Source organism: Patagioenas fasciata, chromosome 4, assembly GCF_037038585.1.
Source record: "Patagioenas fasciata isolate bPatFas1 chromosome 4, bPatFas1.hap1, whole genome shotgun sequence".
Lineage (NCBI taxonomy): Eukaryota > Metazoa > Chordata > Aves > Columbiformes > Columbidae > Patagioenas > Patagioenas fasciata.
In genome coordinates, this window is record NC_092523.1 from 32406735 (window position 1) to 32429889 (window position 23155).

Below are 23155 nucleotides of genomic sequence, written 5' to 3' on the forward strand. Positions count from 1 at the left end.
CTTACGATCTGATCTGTTCCTGTGCTCGTACATAGAAAATTCTGTGTAAATATTAGTGACTTGGATGTTGAAGTACTGTCTAAGAAAACATGACCCTTTCTTCCCCACTTGGATCTCTACAAATGTGTATTTCTTTCTTGTCACAGGAACACCCTCCCCTGCTTCATCAGAACATCTAAGAGTCCATAGATATTTTTCACCTTGAAAGCTCCATGTGTTTGTCCATCCGAGCTTTTAATTCTTCGTTTTCTTGCTGAACCTTCTTTAATTTATCCATTAAGATTGTGTTGTTCTCCAGCTTAGAGAAAAAGGTCACAGTTTAAAATAAAACCCACACATGCACTCATCAAGATGCTGACTGAGCTATCACAGACTTTCATAGTCTGGAGTTTGCAGACCTTGTTACAGTAAGTGCAAAAATCTGGAGCAATGTGAGACTGACCTGCTATCATGGCTTACTGCTCTGTAACAAATAGATCCTACTGACCTCATCCTTGTGTAACAGCAGCATTTTGCCACTTGTGCTGATTAGATGCCACCAAAGGAGGACTGGATAAGGGAACTACTGATTAACCAGCATGTTCTAGTAACTCCTGCCAGCGACAGGCAGCAGTTTCAGAACCTATCTGTTGCAGACAGAGGACTGTCTAGAAATAACATGCTAATGTGACAAATTCAAGTGCTCCCCTGCATGAACAGCTCTCCCCGCTGCTCTCCCGATTCCCCTTCATTGCTGCAGGATGTTATCAAAAGTCAAGGAAAAACTGATTAAATGTTCCGATGGGCCAAGGGCTCCTATACTAAAGCCAATGTCTGTCAGAAAAGATGAAGGTTTGCTAGTAATTTACTAGTAACTGTAGACCAGGGCAGCATATGATGCTGTACAATACTGAACATCTGACATGAATGTATTCCTTTGGATCCAAACCTCTCTCTATACTTCCTCATTAAAATCTTGCTTAAGCAAGTATTACAACAGTGTTTAAAGGCCCCATCCAGGGTAAGGACCCTGTCCTGCCACAAATAAGAGCAGATAAAGTAATTATGAGTTTTGTCCCCCAAATTGCCTTTTCCTGTGGAATTATGCACAGATCAGAAGCAAATCACACAGCTAAACAAGTAGCTTAAAGATAACAGTTAAAATGGTTGGTCTAAGCTAATCAACTCTAGACGAAAAGATATATTCCATTTTTTATTTGATATGTTCTTGTTTAATTAGGATCATTACCATGTTTTTCTGACAGTGCGATCTATCTTCCATAACACTGACGAAAACGTAGCAGGTAAGGATTTGTCCTTTGTGGGAGGGGGAAGAAGAGAGAGAAGAGGAAAGGAAACGTGGAAGAGGCCCCTGGATAATCCTGTACTAACTTAGCAATAGTTTGTGCAAACCAGTAGTTGCCTTAAGAGGTTAAAAGGTCATTTACAGCATCTAGTGATTCTTTGCCCCTCTTTATGTTACAGCCTGATGCTGGTATAACTGGATCTACACTGTGAGCATGTCCCAGTATCATTTCATGTTTCCTTTTAAACAACAGAAATTAATCCTTGCACGTAAGCCTGACCAGCCCCAGTTCATTGTCAGAACATGACTCAGAGACACGGTCCAAACCTGCCAGACCCCAAGGAAAACTCACCAGTTTTTCCATTTTCATTAACTTCACGTCCTGCTGATGGAGTTTCTCATTCTTGATCTCCAGCACTGCTTTCAGACTTTCCAGCTCCTGTTCCAGATACATAATCTGCGGGTTTTTCTGAAAGATCAACAGTTTGCTTAGTACCCTGAATTTCAGCAACAATTTAACTGTTCTCTGCTATTTAGAAAGAGCAAGAAAATAAATACGGTAACACCAGTTACTTCTTTTAAGTGAAGTCAAGTCAAACCATTTAGAATAAAAAAAAAAAATCTGCTACCACTTTCTCCCAGTTTTGTTTGTCCTGCAGTGTAGGTGGACAGTTGCAGTTTTCTTTAGAAGCTGCTCAGAAAACACCTTATGCACAAACTGGAAAAGCCCTTGTGAGTCCGAGGAAAACACTAAAGCTGTCACAGCAAAACTTGTTTTCCAGGAGTGCCCAAAGGCTCCCTCTAAAGCTAGGAGTTCCAAAATTTATTTCATATTACTCATAACCCATCCCAAGAGGTAATTAAAGTAAACATTTGAAGAGTTTTCAGGTGCTGAAGTAGTTCAAAGCCACCAAAAATGTAAAGCTATGAACTTGATTGTAGCTGATTTTCCCTGTTTTGGAGTCTGAAGGTAGCTGGTTCATAAGCAGAAATTGAAACTTTTCATTGTTACATTTTTCTTAAAGCCTAGCGTGGCAATTGCACATAACAGTCGTGCACTGCTCTACATCCGTGACTTATCTACCATACAGCATGTATGCAGGCTTGTGGGGCGCAGAGCCAGCACATTCCACAGGTAACAAGGGCCTCATCACCTCCACATTCCCTTCTCCCACCTGTTTTTAAGGCCTGTGGCTTTAGTGATTCTTGTTTAATTTCTACTTTCGAACAGAGGTCCATGTGAGGGTGGGCTGTGCCACACCACCTCAGGGGAGGAGGCAATTTGAACTTCCTGCTTTTTGTGGCTTTACAAGGAATCTAAGAGCTAGAGAGGAAAATGCTCCTGGAAAGTTTAAATGCAGCTTATAGTATGTTCAAAAGGTCTATATTTTTTTTTCTTTCTCTCCTCTGCCCCAGTGGTCTTAAAAATGTCTCTGAAGTTAAATCTGAGCTACCATGTTATCTACTCATAGTTGAACACAGAGACAGACAAAGAGATGAAAGGCCCACACAAGATTTTAGTAAAAAAGCTGGGAATAGCAAGTGAAACTAATAGTGGAGGGATTGAAAATACACCTCTGTCTTCAACAGGCTTCTGGGAATTCTGATCGTGCAGAATTTGTGTTTAGTACAGAAGAACAGAGTGGGTCAGATTGGCATTCTTCCATAGAGAAACCTCAAGCTTCTGTCTTATGCTGTCAGGATGCAGAGTGCATTTGCAGCTGTGTAAAGGCACTTGACTATTGCTCCTGTAAATTAAACAACCTCTGAGCACACCTACGGAATACAGCTCCAACTCCCAAGTACAGCATTAAACATGTTCTCTTTTTGTTATCATCTTTCCCAACTACAGCAACATGCCGTGGTTGCAGATTCTTCTTGTGGTAGCTCTGTCCTCCCACTAGAATAAGCAGTAAGAGGAAAAATAAAAAAGAAATTCCAGTGAAAACTAGGGCAACTTCTACTAGAAGCATCTTAGGTGAGTTTTTAAGTGTGGAATTTCTCTTTGTGGGATATGTGATACTGGTGGTATTCCAGGTATTTTCAGGCAACTGGAAAAATAAGTTTGGTTGTGTCTCATCCTCCCAGTGCATGAAAGACCCTCTCAGAGCACATTTCTATTCCTGGGGGCATCCCAGAGAACAGCAGCCTTCAGAGGAAAGGCAGGATAAAATAAATGTTTACCTGAAGGACAAATCATCAACAAGTATGAATTGATGTTTGAATAAATGCATTAAAGACTCAAGGACAAGAAGGGAGTTTTGTAGGAGTGATGTAAGCCCACGCTGAGCATTTAGAGCATTTATCAACTGTCTAGAAGAAAGCTGTGGTACAACTTCTGTGTACATGTAGGGATTCGATTTAACTTAGGCTATAACTTACACCATTGACTCAGACATTCAACAGCCTTATAGATTTATATTGGCAAGTTAATACACGACACTGCAGTGCTTGAGAAAAACTTCTGGCAGACAAGCCATTTACATAAAATATTAAAAATTATGGGAACCCTATCAGGCTTGATTGCAAACCTGTCATACTATGCAATAAAATAAACCCAGGCTTATAAGACCTGCTCATCCACATTACTTTTGAAGACCAAGACTTACAAGACTGGCTTTTTCTTTGGCTATTTGTTTTTGCTCTTCTAATTTCAACTTCTCACTGAGAGAGTCGTTTTCACATTTTAATTCATCGATTTTTTTCTGAAATGAAAAAATATGGTATAGTTAAGCCAAGAATTCAGCACACATCTCCAAACTGCCTTTTAAGTTTTAGACTGTTGCAATGACCCCAACCCTTAACAAACCTCTAGCAATTCTTGCTTCTCTTTAAAGGAATCTTCAAGCGACTTCCTTTCAGATTCATGAGCACTCTTGAGCTCTGCAACAAATTATTATTGCAGATTTTTAATACTGCATAAAACAGGAAAATTCTTTTTGAAAAGCAACAGTATGAAAAGCCAGCCAATACACACATGCACAGATGCAGAGTCACTAACAACATGGAAAGAACATTTATCATCCACTGATCTAAAGCATGCACAAACTGTTCAAAACTCATATGTATTTTCCTTCCGTCCTTCCTTCCGTCCTCTGCCCCGATGGTCTTAAAAATGCCTCTGAAGTAAAATCTGAGCCACCACATTACCTACTCATAGTAGATAATTTCTGCTGCTTCACATTTGCCAATTGTCCCCTCACATAGCCATTTCGGTAGCTGACAGCGTGTCAGTTTTGACAGCATTAATCTGCATGCAATGAATGGAAGAATTGAACACAAGCTACATCTGACAAAAGCTGAGTTTTTGAAGGGAAACCCAGCAAAAACTAAAATTGTTTCTTCCACAAACTTCTAGAAAAACATTTCCTTTCCTACTTTGGAGATGCCACACAGAGGACTTTGCTCTTTGATTGCAGTGGAAGCGCCACCAGTTTTAATGACACAAAAGTACCACTGGAAACTTGGCTATCAAGTGGAGTTGGAGGGAGGACAGGAATCATCACCACTTACATCAGTTAGATACAATGCTATTTAAAACTGAGCACACTCACCATCCCCTTCCTGAAAAACAACCTCTGCCCCAGTATACTGTAAGCACTGTATAATATACTGTAAGTAGTGTCTAATATTTCTCAACATTCCCATGTCGCTCTGGAAAGCTCACAACCCTGCTTTTCCTCAACTTCAGCTTCAAGGTGCTCCTTACAGAACTAGCAGGGTGGGAGCAATTACTCATTACCTTGAGATTTTGAGGGCAGACTGCAATTCAGACATCTTTTACTGAAAGAAAGAGACATCTCTACTCTGAAACTGTTTTAGAAGTTGCATTCAACTACAATGGGATCATGGTTATTTCTGTACGTAAAGTTAGAGTTGTTCACTTCCAAAAGGCAGAATTCAGATGTTTTTAAGGATAGACACAGACGACAACCAAGAACAATGAAGTGGACGTGTTGATGAAAAAGCTTGAATATTTTTGTTTGTGACTAGCAGTACAACAGCATGTTTACTTGAAAACTAAATACTTGCCTGAAAAAGAGGATTCATACTTCTTTGTCAGCTCCTCTACTTTTTCTGAGTGGCTGTTTTCAAGTTCCAGCTTAAAGTTTTCATGTGTGATATTTAAGTTGTCCACCTGCAATATGACAACACCATTTTTCCCCTCCTGACCAGTGTCAACCCTTGTTTAAGTATTGTTCCAATGGCTTTATGCAGTACGTTGAATACATTTTAAATGGTCTAGGTAGCACTTAACAGATGGTCACAGGAGAAGCTATACCACATACAAAAAACTCAATAGATGAGGATGATGCCTTGCAGTTTACCACTACCAATAGGATGGCGTATGCATCTGTCACACACATGGAAAGTCACAGGCCAGGTTTCTCTAATTCTTAAAACTCAAGCTGCCTCAGATATCCAGTCAAGCTCTAGAAGTCATTGAAGTTTGCAGAACAAAAGGAATCTCCACCATGTTTAAACACAAGCTTAAGATCTGGACAGCTTAGTGTAGTCATACTTTTTATAGTTGCAACAAAGTGGAGCTTCACATTAGATAAAATAACTCCATTATTAGCAAAATCCAGGATTCTCTGAAGGCTCATTTGCAGCAGAAAGCAACTGCTAGAGAACATTTCTACTTCAAATGTTACAAACCTGCTCCTGGAGTTGTGCTTTGTATTTTTCAGCTTCTTCAATGCAGATACTTTGGAGTTTCTCACATTCTGCAGTGTAGAACTGTTTAAGCCTCTCCTCCAGCTCAGCTAAATCATTGTGATGTTGCTGGTTTAACTTCTGCAAAAACCCTTCATAAGCAACTCGCAGTTCATTCCTGTCTCTCTCCAATTTCTCACAAGCTGCAGAAGTAGTTACTGAAGATGACAACAGAAAAAAAAAAGAAAGAAAGAAAAAATACATTGGATCAAGTTCAATGCTAATTTCACCATCTTTATCACAAGTATTAAAGATAGTGAACAGTCCGCACAGCAACACAGTTATACAAAGACAAATATAATCTATCCATTAAATGAATGCTACCTCCAAGGATACATGAAAAGATCTTTGCAAAATATTGAATTCGTTGTTTCTTATGCTGAGAATTAATTGAATCTAGTTAAGCCAGGAACCCATGTAGAAAGCATAAATGTGAGTTTGTCATGACATAGAAGAATGAATGTCTCACAAGAGACACTTGAGTGCTCCAATAAAAAAAATTAATTGGATTTGCTACTTCACCTAATTTGATCCCATTTCAGTAGCATATTTGTGAGAGTACTTCACTTTTTGATATATAAACCACTTAGCTAAATTTGAAAGTCTCCATATCCTGATGACCATCCATTCAACATGTTATACTCAGATACACAACAGAGAAGCAATTCTAGCCTGACACAGACTGCCTGATACAGAGCGATACTGAACTGCCTATCTGAAACATACGGCTAAATATGCATATGCTCAAGTTATTTAAATATGCAAGATACACAATAGTTTCAAGCAAAAAATGCAGAGTATTAAGAAAACAGAAAAACGCTGCGTAATTCTCTTTATATTTTTATTAACACAAGTCAGCTAAGAAGACTGCCTAGGTTTGTCTCCCCGTATTTACGGCTGATAAAATGGCAAAACAAAAGTTAGTAACTCATACTTTTGAGTTTGAAATGCAGCATTCCCAGTTCCAGCCAGAAGGGCTGAATAGGAGTCATTTTCCCACTGTTAATACAACTGGAGTGAGCGCCTCAGGCAGTTCCAGCTGCACCCCAAGCCTGGGAGCAAGGGGAAACGGGATGTCTAACACAAGCCCATGCTCACTGACCTTAAGCCAAACTGCTTCCATGCAGACTCTAGTGCTTCAGTTTAAAATAAATTAGTCAGATGAGTGTCTGCTTAAGAGAGAAACGTTAACTAAAACATTAACTTGATCTTCAATCACATACAGAAGTCATGCATACAATTTATAGCAGCTTAGCATACTGCCCAAATACTATAAATACAAAGTTTATATAAAAGCATGGAAAGATTCAGGCATTTTAGTACAGGAATTTCTCACCACAGCTGTGTTTGAACCTTAAGATACATGAATTACAGTATCTTCAAGAAGCAGTTCCCAAAGCAGTACTGGGCTTGGCTCTGGGGAGAGCAGCCTGCCCCGGCACAGAGCCTCATGTTACACTCGTGTCCGATTCCCCTGTGCTACAGCTCATCAAGAGCGATTAAGTTGATGAATGATACTTGCACTTGATTTTAAGGAAACTGTAAAGAAGTCTTGGGCCTGCTGCCATCACTTAAAACCTGCAGTTGAACTAGAAAGCGTAAGCGAGTGAGCCATACTGCATGGAAATCAATCTGCATGTGTGTCTACCTGGATTAGTTCTAACAGCAGGCTTAGCTCTGCGCTAGGTCTGTATGAAAGATGTGCTGATCAGGACAAATTTAAGCCAAGCTGTTCATCCCATGCCTGGCAACAATGCAACTAAATGCTCAACTGAAACACACCACAACATTCTCTGCCACCCAAGCAGATTTCACAGTTTTCTATACTTTCTATACTTTCTATACCACCAAGACAGATTGTTTTTTCCCTATCTTTATTAATTTCAAACTTCCACTATAACTGCTCCCTTTAGAAAAAAAAAAAAAATGGAAAAAAATAGCAAACTTCTATCACATCACACTGGCATAATGTTATTGAATGTATACTCATATTGTCATGCTTTGGAGAAGAACATTAAAGGTATGCGACATTATTTTATAATGCATAGAACCAGGCAGGGAGCCAAACCGAAATATTACACAGTCAACCACATGCAGAATGGATCTGACCATCTATAACAGAGGAAGAGGGTTATAGCTGAGAGGCAGGTGAGTTACACACCTCATGGGAGATCACCATAGCAAAGTTCTCCAAGTGATCCCCTTCCTTTAAAACCAGCAGAAGACGCAAGCATTCAGTTCTTTATTTGTAAGGCCAGAGCCATTCATTTGCCTACATTTAGCTAAAAGAATGTGCTGTTCATCATTGTCTTATCTTTAAGCGTCAGCACACAGAACTTCAGATGATGCAAAACACTTCAGAAAAAAGCAAACAGCAAACCACACCTTTGTCAAAGCAAACAGACACCTCAGTTCTTGTTCAGCCAGTTTGCAATTCAGATTTATGAGAAGACTAATGTGACAAAGGGAACCAAAAACTTTAAAAACTGGCACTAGTAGTTGAATGTTGTGTTACCTTGAAGGTAACATCTGGCCTCAGCAAAGGTGGAGGCTGCAATGCTTCCTCGCAGTTCACAAGCCTGACTTGAATCCTTGCCATCCAAACCAGAAGCAGAACCACCACACCACCAGTGAACTTCCAGTATCATGGTGGTGCAAGAAACTGCATGTGGGAAGTTTCAGCAAAAGCACTGATGGAACAATCGTCATTCTGAAATTATGATAAGTCCTGTAAACCCAAATTTGTCCCCCTACTTGAGATTCAAGTGTCTGTAGCAGGTATTTTGCACAGCCCTATCCATCTCCAGACTGAATCATCTGATTTATGACTATCCACTGCCAAGTTATAAGAAAGGGACAAGCCATGAAGAAGGCAACTAATTCCTTAGAAGAAAAATTTCTAAACAAAACACAAAATCTCTGTTCTAACTTCTCATCCACCTCAGAGACACCTGAGGAGCATGCTTCTGTACATGACTACTGTGCATTCTTTCCCTTCTTAAAGTGCTTCCCTTCACAATTCCACATCATTATGTCACGCATTACAACAGACCACAGACCTTGAGCAAGAAAAACAACAGGAGAAAAATGCTCCAACAGAATTTGAGAGAAAAATCTAGCCACAGAGGTGAAAAAAATGCTATCCATTTTTCCATTAAGTTTAGTGTTATAATACAGATGAGATAAACAGTTTAAAGCTTTAAGGACAGAGTGTACAGAATGGTGTGCTTGGCAACCAGAAACAAGATTCACTTCCTTAATCAAATAGCAAAGCCATTAACTTTTTCCCCCCACTTGGTTGTCCCAGCCTCTCCTCCCAGTCAAATAACACTGCCACTCCCTGTATTATTACAACAGGGAGCAAGATCAATCTGGATTTTTAGGCTTCTTAACACTTGTTAATTATAAATGAAGAGCCTGGTTCTTTTGGACAGAACCACGAGCTCTGGCAACCACGGGAAGTTTTTGAGATATGTTAACAGCGTGTCTTCAGATCAGAAATGCTGGTTTTGACATGTAAAATTAACATCCATATGTACTTGTTAACAATGGCCACTTGCATCTTGGGTATTTAATTGCAAAGCTTTGTATGTGCCAGAACCATAAACCAAATGCCTGCGGAAGTAAAGTGTGGGGATCCAGGCACATGGCAACTCGCAGCTCCAGTGCAAACGGCAGCAGATCCAAACCACACAAACAGTAGCACCAGCTGAAGAAAAGGACTACATAAGCTGCTTCAGTTTCCCCAAGAAATCTACTTCATATTTTCAGTAAGAGTAGCCAAGAGACAAGACTTTACAGTTGTGCAATATATCCTTACAAAATTTAGTTTCTTATTCTAGTTATAATCCAATTTATCATCCAATTCAGTATTTATGGCTAAAATGCTTACACAAAAAACATTCTTCAACATACATTCCCCTGAAAGTCACCATAACCATAGCTCTAAGAAGATAAAACATAATGGATTTTTTTTTTTTTAATCCCAAATTAAATTGTTTTGAATCAACATTTATCTTCATAAAATTGTCTAAGTCACTTGCTGGTCTAGTTAAGATGTACAAAAAGCCATTAGACTGTCTGACATTTTGAAACCGAGGTCACTAGAACAGTAAACTGGCAGCATTCTAGTAGATATGGGGGATGTGAAAAGGGGATAATTACCAGAAAACACCAAGTATTTAGCATGGTGTTATGTCACAGCAAGTAACACGGTTGCTCTAACTTTATATTTCACACTGCAAGATCTATTGTGTATGTTTTGTTGATCAGTAAGCCTACTGTAGACACAAAGACTCATCTCCTTCTCCATATAATATTTTTTTGAAAAGTGTTATCCAATATTTAAGTCATGGCTTTGGCAGACTGTAGTTATTGGAAATTCTAGCCAAACATGCTTTCAAATTTATCACCAAGCTTCTCTTGGTGTTTCTTCTATAACGAGACTAACAGTATAAGACATTAAGCCACATTGCATATTTTTGTTCTTGGGCAAGTTGAAATGAGGCAGGTACACCAAAAAAACCATACTTTAAGCTACACTTAAGCAGGTATGGTTAAATACATCCATGAAGCATTCAGGTTTCTGCCAGGAAGTAAATTCCTATTCTCTACTGCTGCAAACGCTACAGTGTCAGCATGCAGACAAGTGTTTGGCTTGTGGCAAGTTAGGCTCAGCTTCAGATAATTGATATAATAGAAATGCCTACCTCCTATTAAGTATTTTTAAGGATCATCAAAACCTGAAAACCAAATCACATTCACTTCATACACCAGTAAAACAACAGCCTCTCTTTATCCCAACTGCCAACACATTTTAAAGTTAATTTATTAATAAAAAAATAGCACAAAGGTATTTTGAAGAATATCTTGTTTCTCAATTGCAATGCAGCAAATGTTGAGCAGAGAGAGAGGCTGGGCACTTGCCTGGCTGTACAGGCACGCAGAAGCCTCGCCAGCCCACTGAAACAGGCTGACAAACAGCAATTTTCAAAGGGTTCAGGCTGAGTCAGCGCTGCACCTGCTCCTGGGTTGCAGGACTGAGCTGGACAACGTCCAGCACGGTTGCAAAGAAGCTCCGAAACAATTTTGAGTGCAATTAATTTAGAAGAGTAGTTTCGTACCTCTGAAGATACATGCAGCTGTTGCAATTTCTGCTTACGTGATTAAACAGGTAACTAGAAATAATTTACATACCAGTGTGCATCTTAAGGGAAACCAGTGACAAGCAGGACATCCATATCTGCTCCAAGCTCCCAGAACATTCAAACCACAACATTTAGTCTTTGTGGCCAAAGATTTTAAGGAAACCCAAGTTCAAAATGTGGCTGTTAATGAATTTGAACTCCTTCAGAAAAATCCATCCCCAAACACACCATCACTGCCAACCCTCACTCACATTTCCAGCTATTGAGAGCAGAAAGCAGTGACTGGTAACCATCTGCCCTACGCTCCGCATGGCCACACCGTCGCTGCCAAAGGCAGGTTCTGGGATCAAAATGCACATTTAAATCACTAAACAAAAAGGTATTTTGGTAGAAAGGGTTACAAGGAATAATCCAGAAAAATACAGACAATTTGACAGCAAGCCAATTTGGTTTTGCAAGGTCAATCAAGGAGCTTGGGATCATGCACAATTAAACTTCCAAGCAAGAAACAGAGAAGCCCAAATTGTGCAGGGTAGAAGCTGCAGGAGGCTTCATATCCCTCTCAAACGTGGCAACATGCAGGGCACAGGCTGCCCCGAGCTGGGCACACCTGGTTCCTCTTCCTAGACTGCCCATTCCCAAACTGCAAACCAATATGCACCAAAAACAAAGCAGCTGGGACTCCATGGAATATGTACACATGTTCATGTGGCCAAAATAAGATTCAATTCAAACTGTACTTAACTTTCTGAGCCGACCTGTGCCTAGGTCACACTGTGAATCAAAATTGACAGTACTTAGTCTGAATAGCCTATGGAAATCCCAAGTTCAGCTGTATCCATTTAACAGTGGCAACAGAAAGCTGATTAGCAGGTGTGTATTTAAATAGATTATTCTCAGTTAAAGTTACCATTACAAGTGTGCTTTTCTCACACCTTGTCAACAAATGAGGTCTGGCTATATTTTTTTTTTTCAAGAACCCAAATCTTTTTAAAGTTAGATAGAATTGAAGACCTGTGTCGTTTTTAATTTCTGTGATTAAATCTACTCCCTTTACATGCTGAGGAGAGAATTACAGACAAGCTAGGCGTGTGACATGGTTAAGACAAAGGAGCTGCACTAAGATAAATGCTTCACTGAAGCCACAGTCTGGAAACCTTACAAAGGAAAGCCAGCCCCAGGCTGCCGTTCGGATGCTCCTGCAGAGCTGACCCAGTCAGACCAACTCCATGGGGAAAATGACTGACGTCCCGATCCAGCAGCATGCCGGCTGACAGCTCTGCGCACTCAGGCATCACACATCCATCAAGCTCAGTTGCAGTTGACTTTTTTTTTTCCTAGTTATCAACCTACTTAAATAACATAATCTTGCAACAGGAATTCCACATATGAGCTCAGCAGGTTGGCAAAGCAGGAAGGTGACAAGCTTACGGGAAGCTCATTTAAGAGTGGGGCACCCTTAGAAAGAACTAAGCTTTCACAAAAAAACAAGGAAACAAACAAACAAAACCACCCACAAAACAAAACACCAGAAGAGGTAATGGGCAAAAGTGCTGGCTAGCTTTTGGTGTGCCTATCTAAGCTGAATTTTCCACTTCCTTATAAGTAACAAACATAGCACCTAGCTTGATAAATAGAAAAAAACAAACCAAAACAAAAAAAACAAAGATGCAAGCACATGGAAGAACAGATACTTTCTTACTCAGATGGCAATCCTTCTGAAGTCATTTTCACTATCAGGTAAGCAAATGGGTTTACCCAGAAAGTCACAGGTATGTACATAAAAAGTAAATAAATCTAGTTTATAATGTTTGTAACACAACTTTGTCGGAGTGCAAGAAGCCCATTTCCACAGTAAGACTCACTTTAGGGTGACTGAAGTGCCAGTGCAGCTGATGGGGGATGAAACCCCCCACCATGCTCTTCCAAAGCTGGGAGCTGCCTGAAACAACTGCAGAACTGCAATTCAGGTGCTTCATCAGTAGAAAGGTTAAAAGATGCAGCTTGACAGATGCCAGCCTGCACCAAGCTCTAGAAAAGCCCCAGCTTTTCAGTACAAAGCTTCCAAGAAACAAAACACTCCCCATTTCCACAGTGTTACTGGTACTCTTGTCTATCTGTTCAGGCTGCAAGGCTTCCCTCTGCCTGTGGGACTCCCCATTCACACATTTGCAATTCCATGCAGCACCAAATAAAACTCCCAGAAAGCTGTATTTTAGTATAACCCTTTAAATTGGACAAGAGTAACAGTGACAAGTGGCAAAGCTGTGCTCTGTTGCTTCAGCCAGGGGACACACAGGGAGACCCCTCCCTCTTCACCCTTCCAACTCCAAGTAGTTGCCAGGGAATGCCCGCCCTATTAATCAGTGCTAAAAAATAAATCTGAACATTAAATGTACCATCTGCATGTAACAAGACCTACACTCACACTCCTGTTTGGCTGGCACTACACTAAACTTCCAAAGCATGTCAAAACAAGTATTTCAAACTTTTCAGTAATAAGTGACTTATCTGAAACTGCACCACATGTGTTGCTTCTGCTTTCGAGGTTGGTTTTTTTTTTTGCTTTTTTAAAGGAGCTTCATCATAACAGAAGTGTGCTTTTATAAATTGCTACCTTTACTTTCGAGTACTATCATTTTCAATTCAATGATTTTTTTGTACTCCACAAGATGATTCTGCTCTGAGTTCAAATAAATTGAACGACATTACCATTAAATGCAGTTAAATCAAGCTTTAAAGCTGGCAAAACCAGCCCCTGCACATTACAGCTCAATTTCACATCATAGCAGTCCACTAGGATGAGTTCAAAGATTTAATCTCATTAGCCTGACAGTATTTCCTTTTGTTAATTTTACACTCATTCACCTATAAGCCACTAAGGCAAAAATGCAGATTTCGTGTAGTATATTTTATAGGTTTATCGTTTTCCCAGCAAACCTCTAGAAGAACGCGTTCATATACGTCAGGGATCAAAGATACATACTGTCAGCCATCCTCCCATTTTCAAGAAAGTGCGTGCTTTGGTCACCAGACACATGTTTTGCAAGGAGGCCCCGCTAAGTGCAGTCTGATCAGTGCCAGGAATTCCGTGAACCTGGGGTCAGTGCTCCAGAGAAACTGCAGCAACTGAAGCATCTGAGCAGAATTCAGTCAGGGAAGTAAATGACTGCCATTACAACACCAGGGCATCTGTCTTTTTGCAGATCTGTTTTGCTGCATGTCTGTTCTCATGAAGAATAGAAAAAATAAATTCTTACCTAGCTCTCCTCGAAGGTTAACTAGTTCTTGAGATAACTCTTTACGCTGTTTTAGTGCTTCCTCCCTCTGCAGAGGAAAGAAAAAAAAAACAACCCAAACATTTGGTTACTAGTGATCTGAGCAGGGCACCTTCCAATAATTAACTTACATGTGTTCTGTAGGAAAACAACAGGCAAGAGCAAGCAGCCAAGATATGAATCATTTAGGATAACAGTTCTGCTGTTACAAAATACACAGATGTTCTTCTGTTGTTAAGGAAGTTACGGTTTTAAACAAAGAATAGTTTTTTCCAGGATAACACTGCAATTAAAATCCTACTTTGCAGCAATTAATTATATATTTTATGATGGGCGTAGCAACGTAAGCCTCCAGAACAAATCAACTGATAGCTGTCAAGGGCACAATAGTAGGGCACATACACGAAAGAGGCATGCATTAAATATTTGTCTTAAGCTTATTCGAACACGAAACCAAAAACTTTGCTAAATGCTCAGCCTTCCATGAAGGAAAGGCACAGCTCTGTTCAAAGTTGAATCCAACCCACCCCACTGTTCGCAGTTCTTAAAATTAAGATAGATGATGTTTCTTACACTGAGAAAATCGTCACCAATCTATGCTCAAAACAAGCAGAATCACCCATCTCCTTGCCCTACCGAGGAGCTGCTCCTTGGCAAGGGGAGGCGGCCGGCCAGGCCCCTCTGCCCCCAGACCCACACCCCAGGGAGGGGCGAGGCACGGCCACTTGGCACAGCGCTCCACGCCTGGGACACCAGCATCTCACACCCACAGCATGGAGGTGACAGGGTCCGGGCTTCCCACTGCCAGGGCACCTTCACCTTTCTCACGGCCAAGCTCCTGTACAGCCCACCGCCGCTGGAAAAGCACTGCGAGACAAATCCAAATTACCCTTGCTGCAGCACACTGGGAATAAAGGCAGAGTTTGCTGCTGGAACAGCCCATCTTCCAGCCCCGGCAGCCCCCCGGCACTCATGGGTGAAGTCCAGATTTCGGCACCACCAACCAGCCGGGCTGGTCGGGCCGTGGCTGAGCGGCCAGGCTGGACCTTGCCTCCCCAGGTTATCCAGCTTCCGCGCCGATCGCTCCCGACAGCGGCAGATACTGCAGCTTCTGCAATTGGCACAAGCAGCCAGCGATTACTTAAAGCCACAGCCCTTCTTTTATGAAAGGCGAGCCCCAGACATTAGACCAATCGATCTCCGCTTGCTCAAACAGCAGCCGGGACCACGAAAGAGAACGCTGCCCTTCTCTGCAGATAATGGAGCTTATTTTTAGCCGTTTCGAGCTTGCTATACGCTGCTTTCACACTTAATTTGTTGATGCAAAAATAAGCCACGGGAGGCCTGGGCTGAATGGGAGAGCCACAGATAACAACAGCTTTGCTGCTGTCAATGCCCAGGGTTGTGCTCATTGCCCCTACACAAGCAAAGAGCCTGAAATTCATTTTGCATGCTTTTCCTTCAGCTGGGATACATTAGAGAAAAAAAATAATAATGCACTGGCACAAAAATCTCTTAGACTTTTTCCATTAGCTGCTACACAAGTGACCAGGGTAGGGGAGTTCACACACTGGCAGGGCCACACCTGCACCTGGTTTTTCCCAGGGAAAACCTCAGCCTTACCACAGGTTCCCTGTTCGCCCCCGGTCACACTCGCCGCAGCCTGACCCCAGGCTAACGTCAGCACTTGCTCACCATGTCCCCCCCCAGTTAGGAGTGACCTGTCCTGAAGATGGGGAATACTCACTGCATGACTGCAGAACAAGCAGTAAAATACACCCTCCTTCAGAAAAAAATAGAGGGAATAAGCACCCAGAAAGGTCATGTGTTAATGCTGGACACATGACTAATTAAAAGAGTGATTTTTATACTATGCACTCGCATCTGCTGCAAGTTATAGGAAGTTATTCCGCAGCTGAAAAGGCTGTTTAGAAGGTCAGTCAGCACTTTCTCATACAAGGTCAAAAATACAAATATTTCTAGTAGAGATCCCTTTTTAACCACTACAGTTTAAGCAGTCTTAACAGTTATCTGAACACTGACACACTGGTAGGGGTATTAAGTAGCTGTGTTGCAGTTTTACATTAAACACTTGGAAGCTTTTTACAGTGACAGTGGGCCGAGATGGAGCACCACACCTTGTCCTCCACTGTGAATTCTCAGGAGAGCAGGAAGCTCGGTTATGGAAAGGACTTGCCCAGCTCTTCACTGCTCAGGAAGGAGAAATGAGTCATCTTGCTCCTGTTCAACACCAGCTCTGGCTACGGACACAGCATCTGATGATGCAAACGTGAGTGCTGCAGCGAGTTATGTGAGCTGCACCCCAGCACGCTGGCACACAACCATGTAGTGGACTTGCTTGCAAGTTAACCGCCAAAGCACTTCTATTTTTATGCTGCAGGCACCTGATGGGATTTTCCAAAGCTTTTACAGTAACCATGTCCATTACTAAATCAGCGTACAAACACACTTAGGAGATTTGTTTTGTTTTTAACATCCTCTCCTTCTTGGTGTGCATATGCATTCTTTACTTTAATTATTTTCCAAAAATCATCCTTGACACCGATTTCTTCCAACCCACGCTGTCAGAAAAACATCTCAAATTTTTCCCCTCTCAGCCTACTGGCTGGACCACGCAGCAGACTCTTTGGAAACACTAACGTTTTTGCTTAGTGTTTCTAAAGGCCTACTTTATGGTCCACACATTTTGTATTTGTTTTTAGTTAAAGGAAGTTGATGAGAAAAGGGCATATGAGATCAGAATACATTAAAGACTGACAGAGGCTGAAACTAGAAACCCAGAATAAAATAGAATAACACTGCCCTGCTAGTGTTGGTTGTTGTGGTGGTTTCTGTTTTGTTTTGGGGTTTTTCCTAATGTTTCTTGCTTTGGTTAAGCAGCCACATTAAGCAGTCAGACTGACTAGCAGTTAATTTACCACACTTTTAAGTTCTGAGAGAACCAAAGCTCCAGGTACAGGAGTCTCCCCAGGAAAACATGAAAGCTTCCAAGACCTGAAATCTAAGTGCAGTGAAATACCAAAGAGAACATGAATAATCCAGTAAGGGCCACCGTCAGTATTTAAAGACAGGTATACACATGCTTTAGGCTCGAATATCAAGCAATCTTTTAGTTTATGCTTTACAAGATTCCAGTTGAAAAATCAATATCAGAACTTGAAAGAGCAGACCCAAGTAGGATCAACCAATTTTGGCATCACTCATTTATCCAGATAAATCTGGCAATAGGGATTGTTCTCAGTTGTCAGACTCAAGGAGGGTCTTCATACCAATTTAAAGCTGTTTCTGGCGCAATTTATGAGTTTATTACAAGATCATGTAGGATGGCTGGATACCTATTTTTCTCATTTCTAGAGACTATCGTAGATGCACAAGGAATCCGGCCGAGCTTTAGACAGAACAGTCCCTCCACCATAAATGTGGAAGCTGTAGGGAAGGACAAGAACAGAATTTGGGGATAAAAGCTTTGCCACTGGCAATATCAAGGGGGTATGGCTCTGCTATCGGATGCTACAAAAAAAAAATTCTCTGCATAAAGGAGGGGACTTGGACATTTCTTGTTCTGTGAAAGATTAGGCAGTTAAAAATCCTTCATGTGAGCTCAGAGGGATGTGTGCCCCGCAGCAAGAACACTTGGGAAGGTGAGGTATACCCCACTACAACTGGATGGAAAAAGAAGAGGTCCAAGGTAGGGGGCTGGAGAACATGACAGTTTCAAGACAACAAAAATGACCAAGTCAGGAATGGAATAAATTACGCAATTTCTCACTTATGTTTGTTCTACTGGCAGTTACACAGCCCAGTTACAAGCTTAAGAGTGTTTGTCCTGGCAACCAGCTGTATTTGCTAGAGCTTGAGATACAAACAGGCCAGCCTTGGGATCATCTTAGACACAAATGAGGGTGAAAATGCATGAATATCTGAACAGTTTCCATTGCACTGCTTTAAAAGCAGGAATCTCTACAAGACTGCACAACCCAGAATGAACAAAAAAGGTATTTATACCAAGCATGCAAGTAACCAGCCTTCCTAGCTATGTACCTATCCCAATTCTTCACATAAGAAAGACACAAGATGCCTCCAAGAGCTCAGGTCATGAGCAGTTCTCAAGCTGGAATGGGTGTGTATTCCTGAAGCATCCCACAGCTCCTTTGCAGACCCCAAATCCAGGAGCAGGCAAGTTTTATGGGAAACTGGAAATTCTTTTTTCCTTGAGAAGATGTGCAACATTTCAGGTTTCACAGCACAGTGCTGCTGGCCAGGGGAGGTGGCCCTGTTGTGGGAGCCACATGTTCTGACTGCAAGTCAAGGCTTTGGGAGCCACAGCCTGAAAAGCCCTATTCACCTTTTCCAAGTTTTTCCTCCATGTTGAGAGCGACAAGTCCTTCAACAGCTACTTGATGTAAAACAGCAAACCACAGCAGAAATGGGGTTTTGAGTATGCGTGTCTAAATAAGCTAATGCCACCCATCTGGTAGTAATTATCCACACATCACAGTTCACATTTTAAACAACCATATTTCTTCTGGAAACAAAGTGTGTACTCTTCTGGAATTATACTAAAGAAAGAAAAATTCACAAGAACCAATACTGAAAAGTTTGCATTTATTTACAAAAAATATGGAGGGCTAGTTTGTTTTTTTCCAATTTCAAGCAGCTATGTCACACCCATATTCATGTGGTAAACTCCCTATCACAGTTGCCTAGTTTATCTCATGCAACATCTCCAGGAGCTTCGAGCACTTCAAACTTATTAGCAAGCTTCTGTCATTTAACAAAACCCATGCAATTTTTCATTCTCAGATTAACGTTTCCAGATCTTCCTCAAAATTGTACTTGTGTGAAGCCTTATATCTTCTATCCATTAACAGCTTCAGAAGAAGCATTATGCATTGCTCAAACCAAAAACCGCAAAGCACTAACACATCACAAAGAAACAGACACAACCCACTTCTAGGTCCTGAAATACCTCAGGAGATCAGGTCGTGTCATGGGACTTTTCCCCTGACATAAACATATAGCAACCATACTGCAATGTTCCCCTCTTAATGCTGGGATGTGTCATGGTCCCTGCCCTGAGAAGGTGGAGAGAGGTCCAGGTGATGCTGGTACCAAGCACTAAGCAGCTCCCAGTCACAGGCAAATGGCAGCACCTGCACCCATCACAGGCAGGACTGGCAGGTGGAAACATCTCTGATCCGGAAGGCTGGAGATGAGCCTTTGAGTCTCATCAGCAATACACTTCATAAACAAGCCACTGCAAGGCTCAAAACTTAAAGGCAGAGAACATGAAGTGCTAAATATGAAAGCATTACAATGCTTTTTCTTAAACAGCATTTAATTAGACCAGACTAAATAAAATTTGTTCAGAGGGCATAAAACTGAAATTTATCAGTGCAGCCGAGAACGGAAGCACTTAACTGTGTTTCACTGTCATGTACAGGGCCAAACCAATTTTACTCTGGGAAAGGAAAGGCTGATTTTTGAAAGCCATTTGCTGTCAAACCACAAGTACTTACTCCTAAAATCAAACTTAAATAGAAATAATGAGCATCTTAAAAAAATAATAATAAATTATGGTTATTTGCAAGCACTTCTGCAACATGTGTGCTTAGATCTTACAGGAGATGAACTTTGTATGGAAGAAAAGATCATCATATAAGTATTTCTCTAATACTGGTACAGTCTCAGTTGTCAACAGATCTCAATATAGGATGAGTCTTTCTCATCCAATGAGATATTCCTCTTATGGACAAAGCATTAGAAATTGGAGCCTACTCCATCCTTGTGCCACACCAGTTATGAAACAATGAGCTTCACCATTGGCTGTAATGTAGAAACTGAGTCACATCTTTGCATTAACTTCAGCCACTCGTGTCATCAGCTGTAGCCTGGAGGTAACTATGAAGGGATAACAAAAGGGCCATTCATATCTGCTTTGCAGTATGACATTTACTTTGATTATTTTGGTCCTTTTACTACAGTATTTGTACCAGTCCCTGTTCCTTCTTTGCCAGCAAAACCCAATCCTCTAAATAATCCTCTAATTAGAAGTCAGCAATTTTAGAAAAGAATTTTTTTTAAATGCAGCTGTGCCCCACCACACTTAAAAAAAAAACACCCTTGAAATGTCATTTCCCTCATATCACTCATATGCAAGAGCAAGCTAAACAAATGAGCCAAGGAAGCAGCACAATGAATGGGATTTACACCCTCTGCTCCATGTATATTTTCGAAAGGAGCAGCAGACTGTTGCTGCAATGAAGTGAAAATGTCATTAACTATCTCAAAACAATAAACATACAGTGAAATGGCTGCTTCCAAATTACTCTTGGCCTTATTAATGTTACACATTGCCTTCTTACCAAATGAAACAAGCCATCAGTATTCACCTTGACTTATTACTTCAAACAGAATTCAATTAAACCTCATGTTACAACACTTACATGATTAGCTGATAGAGACTCACTGTAGTTTCTAATATTTTACTTCTCTTATTTGCCAGGCACATTTATGGAGAACCAGATGTTTATTCCCTAATGTTTAGTGTGTGAAACACTAAAGCAGAGAACCAGCCAGACAGGATTCCTATGAGTCACTTGATGTTTAACAGGGATCATATACTTGCGGGCTCTTTGTGCTTTTACAAGCTTTACATGGGATCTTATGCTCATATGGGATCCTTGTTTTCCCATTCAGAAGTGATGTCCACCCTCATACAACAGCTTTACAAAGCTAGGTCCAGATGTAGTAGTATGACTTATTCAACGCTACTCTCTGTAATGGCCTGTTCTCCACAGGGTTTCTGAATTCCAATATTAGTTTTCACTCATCACACAGAATGACTCCTTCCTTCCCTGTAACAACTCTGATCTCATTTAAAAAAATATTATCTTATTTAAACAAATTACTTATTTCTCAGTATTCTCTAAAGTTTTTTATCTCAGTTCATCTCAGCTGAGCATGTCACAAAATCTCCATCAGATACCATGACAAGTTATACTGTCACAACTTAAGTTCTCACATCTATAAAATTATAATTATCTTTATGAAGCCCTTTGAAATGTTAGAATAGGAGATCCCGTGCTTGAGCACAATATTAAAGTATTTTCTGTCATTCCATTTTTAAGGCTGCTTATAATTTCATCTGAAAAGGCAATGCAAAAGAGGTAAATGAGAAGCAAAGATGTTATTTTCTTTCTTGCACTAACTGCTCCCTTTAGTTTTTACTTTTTATTAGATACGCCTAGTTTGCTACTGTCATTAATTCCACATCTCCTTGAAAAAAAATAGGAGAAATAGCAAGGTAGTCATGAGAATAAACTTCTTCACAGAAAGCATCACTGGTTGCCTGAAACACCAAGTTTGCTGCAGTCAAAGGCATCTTTTCTCAAAACACCTTTTGCTAGAAGTAGCTACAGGACAGGGCTCCTGATTTTCTCCACCTGTAACCCATCCTGAATACCCAGGTGTACCAAATAAATTGCTTAATTGAGGCACCTTATAAAAAGTTTTTCAACCAGAGCTTAGTTTCACAGTAATTACTGGATTAAAATTCTTTTCTGGATGTTAAAGCTCACAAATCTTCAACCTGTTGCCAAAAATATTCTTGCCCATCAGCAGCTACATGTTACAGGGACTTTGAGAATCATTTGAGACTTGTTTTCCAAAAGCTACCCCTCAGATGCAAACTGCTAGAGCCTGGGTTTGCTTTACAGGGGGAAGCTGTTGTGTTCTTACTCTCCTTTACTGAACACAAAATATTTGAATTCCTCAAATGCAAGTTATTACCTTTTGACTTGTGTTGTGGCTTTTTTTTTTTTTTAAATCTAAAGAAACACAGAAATCTAAACTAAATATCCTCATACTTTCTTGTAAAAAGTTATGTCCGTATTTTTGGAAGTCAGATTTGAAGAGTCAAAATACACTTTGGATGAAAATCTTAATGAAAACCAGTGGAGTTTGACATTAGCTTCTAGAAAATCAAAACTCTAAATTTAACTCAAAGACAGCTGCTCTAAACAATAAGCCTGCCAGTATATTTTGGATTTATAGGCCAAAAATGTGACTGACCCAAAGCTCCTCCTTTTAGTATAAATGGTTTTGGGTTTAGTCATGCAATGTATACTTCTGCTCTTTGAGCTAGATACACATTTCTCATTTGATAAGTACAAACTTTTTCTGCTGAATTTCCACAAAGGTCAGGACAATTTTTTCTGATACATGTGTCTGTATATTCTAAGATGGAAAAAAACTGCTAAGAAGTTCTCAAGAAAAGTAGTATCTCTACTCTTACAGTCATCCCCATGTCAGGAAATGCCACATATACCAGCTCATATATAAATACTTACGGTTAATTCCTATTTCTACCTAGAAATACTGAAGCCTGCTTCAGCCACACAATTTCCAGCACATTCCTTATGTTACTTCCTGTGTCACATCCACAATTAGTGGTATCCACATCCCATAGCCAAGTCTCTGTAGCCTCTCAAATGGCACTTCCCTCTATGAAGGAAACTCCCTGAAGATGTCACCAGTCATTCCCAAGTAAAGTTTGAACTGTAAATACCAGTCTTTCCATAACCACACCAAGAGAAGCACAACAGTGAAATTTAGTTTCTGTTCAACCCTGTAGCACCCTGTGGCACAGACACAAATTTGAAGCTACAGCAAAATCTTTTGAGAGCTCTTGAAACACTCAGATTCAT

The 23155-nt window shown here is 40.6% G+C and overlaps 1 protein-coding gene across 8 annotated transcripts in view; it reads right to left on the bottom strand.

Moving 5' to 3' along the window:
- MTUS1 (microtubule associated scaffold protein 1) overlaps positions 1–23155 on the bottom strand; it is a 128378-nt gene that overhangs the window by 8777 nt on the left and 96446 nt on the right. For 7 of the 8 annotated variants that reach the window (XM_065836353.2, XM_065836351.2, XM_065836352.2 and 4 more), the window contains 7 exons: positions 14409–14475; positions 5945–6159; positions 5318–5423; positions 4095–4168; positions 3895–3990; positions 1638–1754; positions 201–298 (listed from right to left, as the gene is read on the bottom strand). In XM_065836353.2, the coding sequence (XP_065692425.2) occupies positions 201–298; positions 1638–1754; positions 3895–3990; positions 4095–4168; positions 5318–5423; positions 5945–6159; positions 14409–14475 (773 nt within the window). Of the gene's footprint in view, positions 1–200; positions 299–1637; positions 1755–3894; positions 3991–4094; positions 4169–5317; positions 5424–5944; positions 6160–14408; positions 14476–15315; positions 15566–23155 lie in introns of those variants that run through there. The other variant, XM_065836360.2, reaches the window with a different exon arrangement.